The following is a 19,197-nucleotide window of genomic DNA, read 5'->3' on the forward strand; positions in this document are numbered from 1 at the left end:
CCGGCCCCTCCGCCCGGCGAGCCGGGCCTGGCGCGGCGCCCCGCCGCCCCCGGGGCCGCCGAGCGGCGGGGGCCGCCCGGGGGGGGCCTCCCGCCTCCGCGCGCACACACACACACACACACACGCACACGCACATACACACAGACGCCCGCTCGCCAACGCGCCCCGCCAAGCACCGGCTCCGGCAAGCCGCGGCGGTGCGGCTGCTGGAGCGGGGCTGCTGCTGCTGCTGCTGCTGCGCGGCTCGCCCTCTGTGTGTGTGTGTGTGTGCGCGCGTGTGTGTGTGTATGTGTGTGTGCGTGCGTGCGGCTGGCGGTACGCACTAGGAGGAACTCCCGGTGCCCGGCTGTGCGAGCAGCGGGTGCCGGCGGCAGGTCCCCCCACCCCGGCATGGCATCCAGCCCCGGCCCCCGGCGGCGGCGGCACGGCCCGGCCCGGCCCGGCGCTGCTGCGGCTGCTGCTGCTGCTGCTGCTGCAGGTTCAATAAAGAGAAAGTGTTACCGTTCTCGCCTGGAAGGATCCTGCTGAAAGCTTGGCTTGGTGGGCGCCATCTTCCTGGGATTTTTTTTTTTTTTTTCTCCTCTCTCCCTTACTTTTCCCCCTCCTGATGTTGGTGTGTGTTGTGTGTCTAGCAGCAGCAGCGGCGGCAGCAATGGCCCTGGTTAGCCAGACAGGCTAAGGAAAAGTACTGAGGCCAAAGCATCGCGGGCTCCCACTCCTCCGCGCAGTCCTGGTGCAGGTTGCTTGCTCGCTTGCTTGCTAGCGCTGCTGCTGCCGCTGCCGCCGTCCATAAGCCGAGGAGCGGAGGGAGCCGGGGCCCCGCCGGCCCCAGAGACATGCCCAGCGCAGGCAGCGGCGGCGGCCGGCGGCGGCGGCGGCGGCGGCGGCGGCGGTGAGAGCGAGCCGCGGCGCAGCCCCGGCGGGCAGCCCGGCCGCTGGCATCGCCCGGCAGGTGCGGCACACACACGCACACGCACACACACACACACACGCGCGCACACACAGACACACACGCGCTCACACACTCTCTCGCACACACTCACACCCCCGCGCCCGCGGGCCGGGCTACGCGGGGTGCCAGGCCATGGGGCTAGCGGGGCGGGGGCGGGGGAGGGAAGGAGGGGAGTCAGGGATCTCCGGGCTTGACCGCTGTGAAAGTATTTCTGGGCATTTTCCAGCTGCTTCCCCAGCTCCGCTCCCACTCTGCGTGCAGGGGACACAGGCTCCGCTGCCGGCGCAACAACGCCACTCAGTTGCAGTTTCGCACACTTTCCTCCTCTGGAGTCTGGGCTCCAGCGGGGAAGACGGGCTGAGGGAGGCGAGGACTCTCTCCGCAACTCTGCGGGCGCAGAAGCGCGGCGGGCGCACACCGCGGGCGGGCAGCCTGTCCCCCCGTGGGCTCCCACGGCGGAGGACGGGCCCGGGCGGGAGGGCGGGGGGCCGCCGGCCGGGGGAGGCGAGCGCCCTGCGGCCCGCAGGCCCGTACGCGGGGGGTGCCCGGCGCCCGCCCGCCCGCGGGCGGCGTGGAGCCGGGGGGACCCCGCGCACCCCCCCGGCCCCCTCCGAGAATGTGCGCGCACGTCCTGTGAGAGTAGGCGCTAGCTGCTGGCGGAGTGAACCGCTGGCAACGTTAACCGGGAGCGATGACCCGCTTTGTCGGGAAAGGGTGTAGCACTTCACGCCGTTTTATTGGAGATTATGAAACTAATCATGAAATAAAGGAGCGGGGAAAAGAAACCGCTACCTTAATTGTTCCTCCCAGGACAACGGGAAAACCCGAGCGCTGAGGGCTTTTAAAGAAGGAATCGCTCCTTCCCTAAAAGCTTTCCATCTCCAAGGTAACTTTGTGGCTGCTCTGCTGCTGCCTTGGAAGTACAGCTTCCCGGGCCTGATCCTGCTCCCAGGGAAAATCCGGCGGGCTTCCCTGGGGAAAGGAGCAAGCCCCGAAAGCCGGGGGGGATTTATTCACGAGAAACGTTTCCGCGACAACTCCAAAAGTTTGGGGGGGGGGGGGGGAACTCGCGCGTGAGGCGCAGGGGAGAGCCTGTGGGGAAGGAGTTAGCAAAGCACCTGGAAGTTTGGATGCGGGGCGTCGTCCTCCGCGCACCGGGGGCCGGAGGGTTTCTTCCCGCAGGAGGCAACCGGGCCGGCGTAACTTTGCGCGGAGCGGCTCGGGCCGCCGCCGCAGTCCCGAGGCGGGGGGGGGGGGGGGTGGGTAGCCGCCTCCCGCCCCGCGCCGCGCACGTGCGGCCTCCGCGCGGCCGTTGCGCACGTGCGCAGCCGGCGGCGGGATGGCGGCCGCCTGGCCTCGAGTGGCGCGAGCCCGCGGCGGCGGTAGCCCGGGACGGCGCGAGGCGGTCGGGGGTGCAGGTGGAGATGAAGAACGGGGGGGGGGGGGGGGGGAATCTAGAAAGTGCCACATGCTGTTCCCTGCCGGCAAATCTGTCTCCTCGCCTCCAAAAAGAAAGAAAGAAAAAAAAAAGTTAACAGGTGTCACCTCGGCTTTTGCAATAGCATAAGAAAGTGTCGGTGCCTGCTATATTTCAAGCGTTTCCAGAAAGCACGAAGAAAAACCGTTCGACGTAAGGCACGCTGTTCTGTCGATAATATAGAGTAAAAATTTGGAAGAAGTGCAAAAATGTTTCCCCTTGTTAGGTTAGTGCGCAAGACATCCAGACTGGTCTGGATTCCCCTTAGTCAAAGTACTTGGATATCTGCTAAGCACTATTTGGATTAGAGGTGTTAGTAGTTTGCCAGAGAAGTATTGCTTTTGTAACTTCTTCCTGATTACAAACTGACATAATCCAACTATTAAACACAAAGTACTAAAAAATTGCATGCTGCCTTGTCTATATATTTCTGTTTAACTTAAAGTCTCCAGAGGTCTCTTTCATTTGTCTAGAAGCCAATCTGACATTTCTGACCCTTGACTTCCCCACTTCACAGACTAAACTATTGTGATTGCTGCCTGTACTTCCTCGTTAAAGTGTCCGTCAGTTTCCATTGTAATTTAAATATTTTATAAGTGACAAAAATCATACAGAAACCATGAAAAGAAATAAACTTTAATCCATTCTTTATATCTCTCACATTCAAGCTTTTATATATATATATCTGTGTATATATATATATATATATATATGAGAAAGATCGGTGTGTTCGCTTGAGCAAAACAAGACTCGTGCTTAGTTTCAAATGTTTCTCAGCTAAGAAAGTGCTTAGGCATCATCAGGGATTATTTCAGGAGAATCAGCTTCCTATTAATTTTTCATTTAATAAAAGCTACAAAAGTTACCACCAAACGTTTTCTGTCATGGGCATCAAATGGAAAATACATCATGTGTTTTCCAAAACTATAGGAAGCAACTCAAAGTTGCTGAACAACAAAACAGGCAATGGTCTATTATCTAATTCTGGCTCCTAAACCAATTAAGTTTGAAATATTACGCTGAAACTTCCTATGATTTTTTTTTCTTTTACATTATAGAGATATTTAGTTTGGATATTTGAGATTATACCGCATTTTTCTCAGTATTTAATTTAAGGCAATAGTGGAAAGCAAGATACTTGGGACAGTGCCATTTTTATTGCATTTAGAGAAATGTAAATGTTTTGTTCTGATTTCAGCCTACATTTATCTGCTGTCATCTACCTTTTTTTTTGAGGATTCGGCTCCGGTTATAAGCTTATGATAGAGAAAACTAACAGATTCAAACTTCAGGTTTTGCCTCATAGAAGCACAAAGAAATGTCAGGTAATTAATGAAGCTTCATGTTAGTATCAGCACATATCGATGAATTGTTAGGGGAAATGGGGAAGGTCTTTAAACTTCATTATGACTTACTGCCAACTTTCTACGCTTTGCTTCCTAAAGGCGCTCTCTGTGAATTTCCTGCATTTGCATTAGAATGCATTTAAGGTGAAAAAATAACAGTGCTGAGTATACTTAGGGTATCGTGCTATATTTCCCTGTAGTAACAGGTGACATGATAATACTGTTAAACTACAGTGTGGAATTGCAAGTGTGCAACCCCAAGTGAAAATTGTTCTCTTTCTTGGTTGAAAGCAAATTATCAATCAGCATACCATGATCAATTATCCCCCTGGCTGCCACACACTGGGATTTGCACAAGGCATTGACATTGAGAAATTCCTCTTTAGAAAGGATGAGCGGACGGGATCCCAAACTTTGCAGCAGCCAAGCTAAGCTGCCGGGGTCTCACTTTTTTTTTTTTTTTTTTTCCTATTGTTGCTTTCCAGCTCATCCAAGACAAAACTAGGAGATTGTGTTTACTTCTCAGTGCATTTTAAAAGATGCTGTATTTTTTAAAAAAAGGGAAAAGAAAAAAAGAAAAAAAACCCTCCCCTCCAACCAAGCTCCCCCCCAACAAACAGCAAGGAGAGATTAAATAAAAAAATAAAAAAAAAAAAAGGGAAAACAAAGAAACACAAAAGCACAAAGAAAAAGCAAGTGAGGGAGCCTCAGGAAGAGCCGCACAGCCCTCTCCCACTCGGTGCTCACCGTTGTTGGTAGGAGGTGATGCCCTGGACGTTTTGCGGGTTGCCGTTGGCCGCGGCGCCGGCTCGCCCCATGCCCGGCGCCGCCGGCACCCCCCCGGCCGCCCCGCCGGCCGCCGCCGCCGTCACCTGCACGCTGAAATCCGGGAAGATCCTGATCATCCCCGCGGCTCAGCACCCGGCGAGTCTCGGCGAAGAGGTGCAGCAGCAGCGACTCTCCCTCCGGCGGCTGCAGCAGCAGAGCCAGGCACACTGCAATCCCATTAGTGAGTGGCGGCCACTGTGAGTGAGGAAGGGCGCTTTGATGTGAGCTGCTGGGCTGAGATTGAGAGGAGTTTGGGGGGGCTGGGGGTAAAGGGGGGGGGGGGGGTTACCGAATTGCAAACATGCAACGCGTGAAGATTGGGGGGGGGGGGGGGGGGGGGAATATCAGAGCTACAAAAAAAAAAAAAAAAAAAAGGTATGTCTAATACCACTGGAGCTGTAGATATAAGAGAAAAACCCAAGCTGAGGAGGGACAGGGAGGAGAGGGGGGCGCAATTACTTTAGCGGTGCAGTGAAAATGATGAGCAGCAAATGTTGCCTTTTTTCCCTCCTCCTTCTCGTCCCTCCACCCCCCCACCCTCCACCCAAAAAGCAAGTCTTAGAGGATTTCTCTGTCTCAATGAAGTAATAATAAAGGCGGCTGACCACAGTCTGGGCTAGCGCCAACCGTGCGGGGGGGGGGGGGGAGGAATATCCCTGCTCCCAGAGTCCTGAGGAGAAGAGGAAGAGTGGAGGATTGTTGCAGCACAAGTTCTTGCTCTTGGTAACTTGCTTTTGCTTTTGCTCCCCCCCCCCCCCGCCTTTTCTTTCTTTCTATGAAGGGACGGTTTTCACAAGCGAGGAAATGCGCCGCTTTTGTGCAATGGCAGAGTTTGTTCCCTATTATAGGGAGCTGACTCTCCTCCCCTCCTAGTGTGCAGCAATGTTATTGCTAGTCAAACTTGTAAGGTGTGTGGTGTGTGTGCACGCACTGATCCCTACTGCTGCTTCAACATATCAATTATACCGCCGAGAGCTGCGCAAACCCCCCTCGCCAAGCTCCCCTCCGGGCGCGGCACGCACCGCACCAGCAGCGGCGGGGAGGGCGGCTCGTCCCCCGCCGCCCCCGCGGGACGCGCGGCCGCAGCGCCGCGCCTCCTTTGTGCCGCCCCGGGGCTGCGCGCAGCCCTCCCCGCCGGTGCGCTCCGGCCGCGTTTCCCCTTCTCCCCCTCCGCCGAGTGCTCATCCCGGGCCGCGGCGCTGTGCGGCTCCGCCAGCCCGCCGGGGCCGAGCCGGAGCCGCGGCCCCTGGCCCGGCCGGGGCCGCCCGCCGCCGAGTCCTCCCGGCCGCGGCGCTGCGCGGGGGCGGATGCCGGGAGGGAAGCGCGGAAAGTTGGGCGGGGAGCGCGGGGCGGCGGCGGGACGACCTCCCCCCCCGCCTTCCTTCCCCCGCGGCTCCCCGCCTTGCTGCGGGCGTGGGGGCCGCAGCCGCTGCGGGAGGGGGCAGGGACAGACGAGCCCTCCTCGCCATGACCCTCGGCGGGCGCTCCGGGGGCTGCGCCCCGCGTCCCCTCCTCCTTGCAGCTGCAGCGGGAGGCGAGGGGTGAGGAGCCCGTCCCGGAGGGCAGGAGGGGAGAAGAGCGGTATGCCGGGTGAGGGGCAGCAGCGGAACGGGAGAAAAAGGGACCCCCCCCCTCCCGTAGTAGGGTCCCGCCAAATCTCCCCGCTTCTGGGGTGACTCCGAAACCGCGGACCTGTAGCTCCAAGCTGCCGGTTGCTGGAGCTGAAAGTGTCGTCCGTGCGGGGAGAACAGGACTCTTTGCCAGCCTGGTGAGTGGACGGCTAGAGAGGAAAGTAACACACTGCGTTAGTGCACCTTACACAAACGGCAGCTGTACCGTTGACTCGTTTCTGAGGAAACCGAGGCTCCTACCGAGAGGAGTTGCGTGGGACAGAGCACAGGTTGCACTCCAGAATACGCATGGTGTTGGAAAGGCTATGGCAGCGTCTCCGAAGGGGGCAGATGTCCCAGGCTGCCCCGTCACTCCAAAGGCATCGTAACCTTTGCTTCCATAAATCAAAGCTGTCACCTGGGCCAGTCTCCCCTTTTCCCATGCAACTCGGATGTGCCTCTTGGAATCATAGCTTGGCTCCTAATCTAACAATATCCTCTTATCTTGACTTTTCTTTCCATTGCTGTTCCAAACCAAATTAAGACACACCAACTTTGTGTTAAAACAGAGACTGCATTCAAATCCTTTGTATTAAATAGCATCTGTGTTTGCATTCTGTTTTAATACAAAATGCTTTGGATTGCAGCTAATACCAGGAGATATGAAACTGGTTAGTCCCCACATGTTGCACATAAAAAGAATTCATAATGAGCATCTGTGGGATGTGGAATGGATCCCATGAGTTAGCTGAAGACCTCATAACGTAAGAGCTGAGAAGCCTAAGTGAATTATGACTCTCTTTCCTCGCAAGTAGGATTAATTTTCTATCCCACTTATATTCATTATCTATCCTGTTTATACTATAGGGACATCAATTGTTTGAGTGTTAAATATGAAGACTTTACAGAAACGTGTAGGTTAGATAGCTTGCGGAGAAGAGGGGGGATGTTACTGCTAGGAAAAATGTTATTCAAACTCCACGTTTAAAGAGCAGTATTAGCTAAAGCTGCTCACTTTTTTAAGGACTGTGAATTCTGTGCCTTTCTCTTACAACATATTTAAAATGTAAGGTTTACGAAGTACCCTCCATCTGCCTGTGGCCCTCCCAGTGATGTCAATAGGAATTTTGCATGCAGATGAAGGCCCGTATATGGCCTTTAGAGAGCAGGTCAATAAATGGCTGGAGGAATAATTAAAGACTTCTGAGCTGCTCCTTTCCTTTTTCTTACAATATAGTACAAGACTGGCATGAATATAGGCTGGGCTACCACTCTAATTGGCTATGGAATAACACTGAAAGGAATTTAAATGTGGGCAGTAGCCATTTTCCAAATGATCACTCCATTACAGTAGTTTTGTCTGTCAATGTATGGCCAGGCAGTAGAGTGGATGTAATCATGTCCAAGTCCCCATCCATTGATTGTCACTCTCTCCTCTACAGTGGCAACTCTAAGCAGATTTTCATGTTTCAAAGGGACAGCCAGGACAGAGAGCCTGCCTTTAGCCAAGCTTGCTTCAGCTTAGTCTCGAAAGTCACCGCTTTTCATCTGCTTAGGCAGAACCAGGATCTCTTGATACTTAGTATGATCTTTTATGACTATTGATTAATATCTTAATTTAAGCCTTAATGTAACTGAAAAGTCAGTCTTGATAACTTTGTTTGCGCAAGTAGTCCCACTGAGTCAGTGGAACTGCTGACAAATAGTTTTGTATGTTGTAAGACGAGCAGGATTCAAAGGTAGGTTTGTGAATGTCTACAGAATACAGAAGCATTTTCTTTCTCTTAGACTTTAAAAGATATCAAGTAAAAACACGTTATATCTGAGGAAAAGTCCATTTTGATTGTATCTTTTTTTTCCCAAATTAATCACGAAGGTAAAATCCAGTAAGAATTTCTGAGACTTACTTTATACACCGATGAAAACATCCATCATTAAGCTTATACTCTGTGCCATATTAAATGGCATGGACACAATTTGCCACATATTTCACCAGTGCTACAACATACCATGACGGATTTAAATTAATTCGGTGCAGAATCAAGCCCAATATTTTTAATTTAGTTTATTTCTCATTTTGCTTAAATTATTGACAGGTTCTTGTGTCTAAGTGACATCATAGTTTTTATCTCAATACCATATACTGTTGTAAGATATTCTGCAAGTTGCTTTCGTATTGATTAAGCTAAGAAATATTCTAATAGAGTACTGCTGTTTCTAACAATGTACTGAAGACCTTCCTCTCTCAGGGAAAAACATAGTAAAGATAAAAATTAAAAACACATGACAATGTGTAATATAATAACATTTAATATTTATGCTTTACATATAGCTCTCTATCACAATTATATATTATATCTTTATTCGCATTGTCAGTGTACTACTGTTCCTTTCTTTCACAGGTGAAAAAATATCTCTTCTCTGGAAATTCATTTCCATTTACTTAAAGTTAAATGGTTTGACTTTGAATTTTCATTATCTGCTGTTGGAAGGAGCCTGTGACAGGTATGAGGGAGAATGCTACAAAGCTTCATTGTATCATCTAATTTTTGCTTCACTTTAGTCAGATATCATTTAGGTAGAGAGTAACATACTATACGTAGAACAGGATAAGATAGAACAAAACAGAACAGAAATAAAACAAAATGAAAATAGGATATATAATGAATTACAGTAGAAAAATGCCTTTATCTTGAAGTGATTTTTTTTTCTTTTAGTTATACTGATTCCTCACTAGTGAGAAAATTGAACTAATTTTATATAAAAGGAATATGTCATAACAGGATATGGCATTTATCTTCCTGAGATAGGGGTGACCTCATCATTCACAAGTGGCGTAGCTATGAATGAGTAATCAGCCTCCCCACCCATTAAGTGTAGATAAAGTCCACATCTTCTGTCTAAGTATTAAATATTCGATTTATTATTTTACAACTCGCCATCTCTACAAGTGTCCACTGACTGTTGCTTCCGCTGCTGCTACCAATATGTATCGTCAGTGTGAAGCAAAAGAAGCTCCTCGAAAGGCGCCCTGCATAATAGTGAATGGAAGATGAGAAGGGAAATGAAAATAACAGAGGAGAAGAAAACAAGAGAAGATAGACCTGCAGGAAAAAAATTATGGGCAGAACAGGGATAAGGAAACTCTTTAACTGACCTATACTTTTGTTGCCTGTAATATTCCAAGAGCTGTATAACATACATGCAGTGAAAATATTTTTCATATTAATACCTCACATATATCAGCTATCTCCTATCTCAAGTTATATTGCCAAAGTTATTCCCAAAGGAATTTATATACGTATAATGCGAGAGAAATATATAGTTAGGAAAGAATTCCTTTTTACTATTTATCAGCAGTGCACATTAGAGAAGAGCTGCAGTTAAAAAAATACAGTTTCTTTCTAGAACTATATAAGATAACATAATTTTCTCCTTCAAATGATGTCACGTGCTGCATTTTGTTTTCATTCCTTTGTAAATGCAATGAGTGCAGTTTAAAGAAAATATTTGGAGTTTAATTTTAAATCGAAAAGAACTGGCTGTTCATCTGTTTAGAAGAAAAACCTCTAAATAGAACATGAAGTCAGGAAAAAGACCATCAAAGCTTAAATAGGAAGTATTCAAATGTTTTCCATCTTCACAATTCCTTGACATGTACTGAGGGTTGGAAGAGCAGATGAGGGAAATATCTTTTCTGAAAGGTTGCGCTGGGAATGAAGGGCAAGATTAAGGTAGCCCCCTCCCCCTGTATTCAAAAGAAAAGCAAGCGGAGAGTAAGATAGAAGGAAAGTGCCTGGGGAAAGTAGCATCACTATCGAAATCATAAAAGATGTATAAGGACATCAGTGGAAGAACTAGAAAAACTATTAGAAGAATGCCCTACAGGGCTATCCCAATGGCTCGGCGATTAGCACACCGCGCTGCCACTGGGAAAATGCAGCTAAGGTTTGAGGCTAGTTTGAGGATCTCACTCATTGGTACTGGCAGCTGAGAGCCTTACGAGGATGGTGAGTCCAGAGTGGAGAAAGACTGATCCATTGCTCGCATGCCCAAAGGTATGTACCTAGGCTCTGGCTTGACCACCGAAGCCGTCTCAGGAAGGAGTATCGGGGTTTCTCTGTCATCAGCTAGCCTAATTCGCTCTCTGTGTGAAAGCAAAAGAGTGCCTCTGGCCTACTGTGTAATGACAAAGGACAGCTAATTTTCCGAGGCTGGAACATCAGTATCAAAGTCAATTTCTCTTGTGTTGCACACTTTGCTCTGGCCCCAAATTTTAGTGAATGAGTTATCTCTTAGCAGCAGAGGTTTCCTGCAGTGTTGATCCCGCACACATTTTCTAGCAGCTCCAGCAGAAGATCAAGGGGCAGCGAGCTAGTTTTTCCAGACTCTACCTACTTCTGCAGAGAGTGTGTAATCGGTGATGTTCCTCCAGGCAGTTTTAGCACCTGTGTATCCATTTCCCTTGTCTTCAAGATCAGTGCTATGCCTCCAAAGTAGAGCAATCTGCTACTTTGTTGGCAGCAAATTGGGGTCACGGAGACCACAACTAAATTGTGCTGCTTTCACCTCCACAAAAACCTGATTCATACCACACAGCCCGATAAGAAGGTTAATTCAAGAAAGTGGAAAAACAAATCATGTAGATGCTTTCTATCTCCAGGGCTTCTAAGAGATACCAGCATATTATCCTGTGTTTTCACCATGTTCAGATTTTTGGTCCAGTAATTCCCTTTGGTGCTGCTCATCCATAAGATAAGTGAAACTTATAAAGGACACACTTTGCCCATTTGTTTATTTACCTACCTTTATTTTTAGCCCCATCGGTGTTCCTAAACCAAAATAATTTGCAGAAGCAGCTGTTGGTGTGTCCTGGAAAGACAGCATCAATGGGCAGCTCAAGGTTTTTGACTGTGCTTAGAGGAGGATTCTTACCCTTGCCTTCACTAAGTAGTCATTCCCTTCTAATTCAGAAGAAAGAGAAACCAAACATGCTTGCTTTCTCCTAATTCTTTTTTGATGAATGAATCCAAGTTAATTATACATAGAGCAAAAAAAGCATCAAGCTTTCACTGAGCTCTTTCAGACAAGCCTAGTACAGTCCAGTGTAGCCTTTCTTCTTTGGTAGCTACCATCAGTGCTCTGCTGAGTCATGCAGCAGTGAACATGAAACATGAATATTCACAAGACTACCCATGACTCTGTTTCCTCCCTTACTGTCCAAGTTGAAAGTTCCAATCAGCACCAAAACCAACAGTGTGTAAGTGGGAGCTGGGACCTCTCAGCAGCAGAGGTTGTAAGCATCCAGTGCAGTTTAAAGCTGTGCTAGGTCCTTAAAGCCATGCTATGCAAAGTTGTGTTTGGGTTTTTTCTTTTCTGTTTCATAACAGCATTATCTTTCCATCCACTGAAGAAGACAGTGCATCATGTTCCTGCATAGCAGGGTCCCAGGTGGGCAGCCATGTAAATCTGGGACTCTGCTAACCATTTCTGAAACTTCAAGCATACATAAGAGTCAGAAATAAATACTTTGATCTTTGGTCCTAGTGTTTTTCCAAAAATAGTCAAAACTCATAAGGAAATATATGTGTCAAAAACTTGAATGCAGGCTAGCCTGTCTGAAAATGCATCCTTGTCTAGGCACAGGAATCTCTAACAGAGTAACATTCTTATTTACAGCTATTTATTATTCTGCAGTTTCAGTTCTCTCTGTTAAGCAGGTGATTGTCCAAATTCCTTCCTTCCTTTTTTTCTTAATCAAGAAATTCAAGTATTGAGCATACTTACAGGAGGCCTTCAAAGTTTAAACACATCTCAAATCTTACTCTTTCTCTTGGGTTAAAAAACAAACCAACCTTTCTAGTATTTGTACATGCTCTATCGGAAACCTTAAAGAGATAGCTTTATTCACTTCAAAGTTAGACCTCTATCCACATTACCTGCACTTTTGTAATTGCTATCCATACTATAGTAACTATTGAGAAGAGCTAACAAATGCAACGTGCAGCACTCAACCAAGTGTCCTTACATTTCACTCTTCAGAATTCCTTGCCTGGGGACTTTAATTCTGACAAACCCAGAAAATAATCTGAGATCTTTTTAGTCCACTGGTAGACCTTTATTTTAATTTTCATTTTAATTTTCACAGATAGGGTAGCCCACAGACTGGCCATAAATTGCACCAAATTGGGAACGTGTTGAACTCTTAAGCGTGAGTTTCTTTTTTGTTCTATGGTTGTAAGTCGTCTTAGCATTTCAAAGTGTATTTTCATTATCAAAAAGTGGTCTGGACTGTAGTTGCCATCTAAATAAAGTTGAATACACTACTTCATTCACTGGAAGTTACTAAAAAAGGCTACCTAATATTCTTCTCTTTTCACTGCCAATGGATCACATTATCTCATTTTTATACATGACTGGACAACATAGAAAATGTCTTTGTGACTTCTGAGACTCACTCTAGCAGGTATTTGCAACATACTGGATGAAGAACTTCTGGACTCTTGAAGGAAACACATAATGCAATTGCCTGGTCATCAATATATTAGTTTTAAATATTGTGGAATTTAGCCATTATTCTTTTGATTACATATTTGAGGCAACATATATTTGGCCATAGAGGATGTATAGTTTGAGTAGATACAGATGTCTATAGGAAGAAGTTGTAATTTCTCTTAGTTCAAAATTCATTAAATAGGCTTTATCGTACCTTTCTTATTTTTGTCCCAAGATGGATACTCATTTATCTTTAATAACTTGACAACCAGTAACAACTGCATTTGCTTTATTTGTACACACTTTAAGAAAAAAAAAAAAGTTGTTGATTCTTTTACTCGTCCCTTGATAGAACTGGTTGGTGAATGTTACTACTTGCTAAGGGTGTCACCTTTTTCTTGTCCATACGTAATACAGAATAAAAAGCGAGGGAACTCCTCCAGCCAAACTATCATTTCTTTTGATATGGGTCCTTTTTTATTCTGGAGAAAACCTCCTACAGATTTTTAAGCATATTTCATTTAATATAGATTTGGCCTTTTCAGTCTGGAACAAGAAATATCAGAGAGTTCATACAAGTAGATGTTATAACAACACCAGCAACATCTGCACAATGTCAGAGTTTATTTTTAGTTGCAACTTGTAATAATCACTATTGGTCTCCTCAGCTTCTCAATTTCTGCAACAATTTTCTGGAAAAATGTTTTTGTTTCAGGCTGTAGCATCGTGGGAAGTTTCATCATTAAAAAAAGAAGAAGAAAAATTACTTCCTTTAACTGGACTAAATCAATATTTCTTCCTAAAATAATGAAACCATATGCAGATAAAAACTATCATACAGGTACAAGTAATTTTGAATCTTTTGGGGGATATCCAGATCATATAGCAGTAATTCTTCTAATATTCAAATGCAATCACTGAATTCATTAAAAAGTTATAATTTTGTCTTGAAGAATGTTATTAACAGTCCATGGTATTTTCTGTGCCATCAATTCAATAACAGCTTTTCTGTGTATCCAGTCCTTCACTATATGCCAACCAAGTACAGCGACTAGATTTATCTGGAATATACTATAATTTATTACTCTTTCTGAAGCTGAACTTTTGATTCTAATCAGTTTTACTCAGCTGTTGTCAGCTTATGGAGAAGTACAAGGGGTGAAGATCTGCATAATAAAGATATTATATGCAAAAAAATCTTGAATTAAAAAAATGACTGAAGCTGATATATCAAACACCTGAAGTAGAAGAAAAACAAGGTTAAGATTTTTCTTGAACTCATTGTACATCTTACACTTTTTATGGTATATGTTAATAATACTTCAAAGTTTGCATATCTGAAGATAGGAAGAAGAAATATTCAGTTTAAATAGCAATAGTATTCTTGGCTTTCAGAATATTCTTGTTACGGGTCCTTGCTACTTCCACTAACATTACTCTTTTGCATTTGCTTTTTAGGTGAAGAAGAGTCCATGAGTGGGAATAATGCAAAATAATTTGACTTTTGAGAGACTGTAAGCTCTTTGAACCTATTGTTAAAACAGAGGATGTTTGACATCATTGCAAATCATTCTGTCTTCCTTTTACTTATAAGTCCTGGTATCTGTAATAGACTGTGTACATACATTCATATGGTGATGTTTGGTTAGTAGAACACACACGGCTGGAGTTAAATTATTTAATTTATAGAGTTTCAAATATCTGCTATCTTCACTAGGTAGATCTTTAAAAACTGAAAGAATATCCCTTAATATGGGTTTCATTGAAAACAAGCATTTAGAAAAAAAAAAATAAAAAGGAAACAAATGTGCCATATACATGCAAAACATGCTAGCTTGAATGTACCTGTATAATTACCAAACAGTATTTCTTCAGGTATGGAGTGCATTTTGATGTTGTTCATTTTATCATACACACATTATTCCATAATCTAAAAAATAACATAGCTTTGCAAGAAGATGGCTAGTGATTTATTATTAGGTTCAGTTATCCTCTGCAGGAAGATAAAATTACTACTAACCTTTCAAAAGAGGTCCAGGGTTGAAACCTCACTATCATATAGAGAAACTAGAATTTGACTCTCCCATTAACTTTGCTTAGGTCGGGGGGGGGGGACGACACGGACGACGACAGTATCTTTGAATGTTAAGCCACTGGTTTTCATACATGAATATTCAGAAATCTAGTCAACCCAAAATGGAGACCACTGTCTGAGATGCAGCCCTTGTTTGGAAAGCAAAACTGAGGATTTCCTGAGGCTTCATGGTGTGAGAAAAGGAGCTGTGGACCAGTCAATGCCTTTTTGCACCACTAAGTACTGAAGTTAATGTGAGTGTGAATCTATGTTTCTTTGTTCAGAATTACTGTAAATGTTCTCTCATGGAGAAATTGCTCAGTCTAAAGATAATTATAGTTACACAGTCGTTCAGGTGAATTAGTGCAGGGAAACGAAGAAGGCTCACCTCATCACTAATGGACACAAGCAGTATGCAGTGACTGACTCTAAACATTGGCTGTTCTGAAGTGTCCTAGCCTGGATACCAGCAATAGTATCTGCTTGGATAGCAGATGTGTATGCCCTGCTCACAGCTAATTATTTCTGCAGAGTGACAGTATGATGGTGATTAAAAATATATATTAATATATATGGTGTATTAGACCTATAAATATATCTTGCCTGATTTATTTGGTCTGAGCTCATCTATAAATTGTCTGGCTTCTGAAGGAAAATGGCAAAATTGTCTTGCATGTAGAGGGATAGATTTCAAGTTAAATCAGTGGTTACAACAAAAAAAAATCTAAATGAATGACAAACTCTGAAGAGCTCAAACAAGGCAAATTGTGATACATAAATATCAGAGGGCATGTGTATGCCTTGAACAGATACCAAACCTGAGATATGGATGGATGGAAGAAAAAAAAAGGTTCAGATCACATTTTCCCTCTGAGAAACCAAGAGCAGCAGCATTCTAGTGCAGCGTAGTGGTTAGAGCTGCAACACACCTTATTCAGTCATGAATTTGAGTAATAATTGAGTTGTAGTCTATTTCAAGCAAGCAAGCAAAAGCAAGCATGCTCGTCTTCCCCCAATTATCTCCCTTGTCAGTTTAATTTCTTGGAAGAATTCTGTAGTTTCCTAAAAAAATTAACCAAACAAAACCAAACAAACAATAAAACCACTTTAAAAAAATCCAAACAAAAAAACCCCAATCCCACACAAAACAAAGCATCACACACACACAAAAAAAGCATAAATATTTTGAGTATATCATATTGGAATTTTCATATGACTTTCATGAAGGACAAGGAGGAGTGCAGATCCATTTGTTTTCAAAAATGTCATTCTGGTTTTTTCATATTTCCCCTACCCCCCCCCCCCCCCCCCCCCAAAAAAAAAAAAAGGTTATAAAAGGGTACTAGCAAACAAGTCTGCAAGATGCTTCTTTCTTTCATGTGAGGTAATATTCAGTACTGCTTATGTGGAGTCAACACACTACAACCACAAGAAACAAGTTTTCACTCAAGTATCTTGAGATTCACTTTTGTCTTTATGAAGTATTTATTTAAACATTTGGCCTTGAAAGTATGATAGTGGAATCAGTGGTCTAATGCTGTAAAGAATGAGTATTAAAGTGAATTGAGAATAATTTTTAATAGTATTTCATTGAAGTCAATGGGCCAACATCACGCGAAGTGAGTCTCATTGAAGTTGTGAAGATTAATTTTTTATTTCAAGCCATTGAAGTCAAAGGGAACAGGCTACAGAAAGTTAACCCCACACAGTGCAACTACATTCAATGCAGCCTTATCTTGTGGATTAAAAAAAGACTTTATGAGATTTGTGTATCATCGCTTTCACACAATGTATTAAAAAAAACCAACAGAGTAGTATCACAGAGGCTGGTGGAGTGACTGTAAACAGACGTTGCAGCTAGGCTTTTAGTATAGTTGTACAATACCATTTAACAGCACAGCTCACATAATACTACAGCGTGTTTTCAAGAGAGAAATGTTAGGCAAGATATCACACATCCTATACACTTTGAACAGTGCCTCAAACTCTTGCTAGATAGCCAAGAGAATCAGACTGAAGAAGTCTGATGTCTCATGCAAAGGGTAGCAATTTTAAAAAAAAAAAAAAAACAACCAAAAAAAACCCCAAACAACAAACCAAACCAAAACCAACACATTCACTGCCTTTCTCTCCCAAAAATGAAAGAAACAAGTCTTCTGCCATGAGAGCAAGAACACCTTCACTTCAGGCAACATTTACAGGGTTTGCAATATTTGACTAACAGAGAATAAATTTAGCTACTTATCATCAGGAAAAGGATTCTTCAACATTTTTTTAAACTTAAATTTAATCACAATTAACTTCTAAAATATTTAGATATGAAATCATGTGAAACCAGCAGATGCACAACTAGATCCTACTATGTTTTGTACGAGTTCAGAGTGAGAGACTTCCTTTGCTTTACCATTTCATGGATGCTGTCATTCCCCAAACACTTACCACTGTATAATCACATTACAGTAGAAAACAATGTCAATGGACAAATATTATACACAAACATGAATTAGATATATAGAGGTATACAAATAGTTCAAAGTGATTACATATTGTATAATTGATGTGCAGTTTGGTTTTTTGTTGATGTTTTATTCTCCACAACTCTAAAAAGTTCTCTGTGCTCTAGATCTATTTCCCATTGATTAAAAATGATACTGTAGACTTTTTAAATTTTAAAGTATAAGTACAGCAATTGCAAGTTTCATTGAATGCTTAATTCTTTATATTCACGAGTGTCTTTGCAGCTCAGAATAATTCTGTAATCGTGGAACACCTGGAGTGAAAGTATTACTTAATGTCGCATCAACACTGGGACAAAGGACATGAAGCCAACTTAGTTGGTGTATATAGGGTAACAAAAGATAAACAAAGTATGTGCAACCCAGTCAATATAGTACTTTAAGTCAGCCCACGTAGATTAGCTTAAGTAGTCTCAAACCTATCCTCCGAAACTCCAGGTGGGCAATGATGAGAACAAAGCAGCAAAACGCTAAATGTCCTCTCTTTCAAGTGTAATGGATGATTTTGTTCATTCTGCCTTAGCTGCAGCAAATCAGGTATCTCAGTATAGAAGACATTTATGTAACTTTAAAGTTGCACCAGCATATAAAATGCTTTTCAGGTCAGCTTGGAAATGTTGGCTCCTGACCAGCTACACTAGTACAATGCTCTGTTACACTGCTCACACTGAATTGTGCAGAATTTTTTTCTACCCTTACATGGCCTTGTGATGCACCTTCATAGAAACAGATAGTTGCAAGGGAATGGCATTCTTTCTACTTGTTTATCTTACAAATTCACTTAGATTCTTGTCATCATAAAATTGGTAATCCAAATCTTTCTCAAAGTCTTAAAAAAAGAAAAAAAAAAAAAAGAACTATACTGTGTATCTGGAGATATTCTCAAAAATCTCTCTTCATAGAGCAACATGGAGTTATTGAAAAATACAGTAATTGAAAAGGATTTTGAGAGTGCATCCCAGTCAATCCTTGTGCAGGTCACTGAAAACTGGCTTGCTGGTTTTGGCTGAGGCAAGTTCTGTGTGTTAGCAACTATGCTTGCTTTCTTCCTTGGATAGCACAAAGGGAGGACAACTCACAGTCCCAATAGTTTCTGAAGCACTAATATTGCTGAAGAAAGAATGAAAACTATGTTTTGACAGTTTAATACCTTTTAAAAAAATACTTGAAGTAAGAAAGTTAGATGCTGGGATTAGTCAAATCAACGTGACTTGAAATGGCAGAAGAGATAAACCCTAAAAAGCAAAATTTTTCATGGTAACTTTACCACAGTGTTCATTGTAGAAGGGCATATATATAATTATGTATGCGTGGTAGAACCTCTGTAAAGTAATAACTTTTAATGAACTAGCCCTGTTAAAATAATACATTTCTGGGCACCAAACCAAATATGTACAGGAATACAGTGCAAACCTTCTGAATGATAAAGCAGGAAACTAAAAAGAAAATAAAGAAAACTAACAAAAAGAATATTCAGTAGGAAATTGAACTGATAAGCCTGCTTATATTAAGTTGTACATGTTTTCATGAAATCAAAATAAATTTAATAAAAGAGAACCCCTTAAAATTACTATATGCTGAAGAAATGTTATTTATTAAAAATAAAAGATTTTCCCTAAGAAGGTTGCTTCTAATTTCATCTCTTGTGCTGATTTCAGGAGAATTATACCAGGAATGCATTTGTTCCTTTTAGAGTATTTATTTCATGGTAGATATATGTTTTGCTTTATTAGGGCAGCACTGCACACCATTTGATAGAGAACCAGTCTCTGATCAGCAAACCTTACTGTCCTTAAAAAGCCTGACCCTGTGCAGAGCTTAGATCCAGGTCCTCAAATAGTTTTAAGTAGCCAACTCTTTTTGAAAATAAGAAGTGATACAACCTAAGCTCTGGATCTT

At 43.5% G+C, this 19,197-nt stretch overlaps 1 protein-coding gene and 1 long non-coding RNA gene across 8 annotated transcripts in view; one reads left to right on the plus strand and one right to left on the minus strand.

The window, feature by feature from the left end:
• Positions 1-6,546, minus strand: part of NPAS3 (neuronal PAS domain protein 3) — a 629,276-nt gene extending 622,730 nt beyond the window's left edge. For 2 of the 5 annotated variants that reach the window (XM_030000451.1, XM_030000469.1), the window contains exon 1: positions 502-1,068. In XM_030000451.1, coding sequence (XP_029856311.1) covers positions 502-551 — 50 coding nt within the window. In that variant the 5' untranslated portion in view covers positions 552-1,068. Of the gene's footprint in view, positions 1-501; positions 1,070-4,522; positions 4,803-6,295 lie in introns of those variants that run through there. The other 3 variants (XM_030000462.1, XM_030000432.1, XM_030000440.1) reach the window with 3 other exon arrangements.
• Positions 5,005-18,223, plus strand: LOC115335162. 3 transcript variants are annotated; one of them, XR_003921382.1, is made up of 5 exons: positions 5,005-5,326; positions 8,616-8,718; positions 12,362-12,424; positions 13,424-13,549; positions 14,167-18,223. It is a non-coding gene; the product is annotated as an uncharacterized LOC115335162 (long non-coding RNA). The 3 variants fall into 3 exon arrangements; XR_003921386.1 differs by lacking the exon at positions 12,362-12,424; XR_003921385.1 differs by lacking the exon at positions 8,616-8,718.
• The last annotated feature ends 974 nt before the right edge of the window (positions 18,224-19,197 follow it).

The sequence above is a fragment of the Aquila chrysaetos genome, chromosome 2, assembly GCF_900496995.4.
Source record: "Aquila chrysaetos chrysaetos chromosome 2, bAquChr1.4, whole genome shotgun sequence".
Taxonomy (NCBI): domain Eukaryota; kingdom Metazoa; phylum Chordata; class Aves; order Accipitriformes; family Accipitridae; genus Aquila; species Aquila chrysaetos.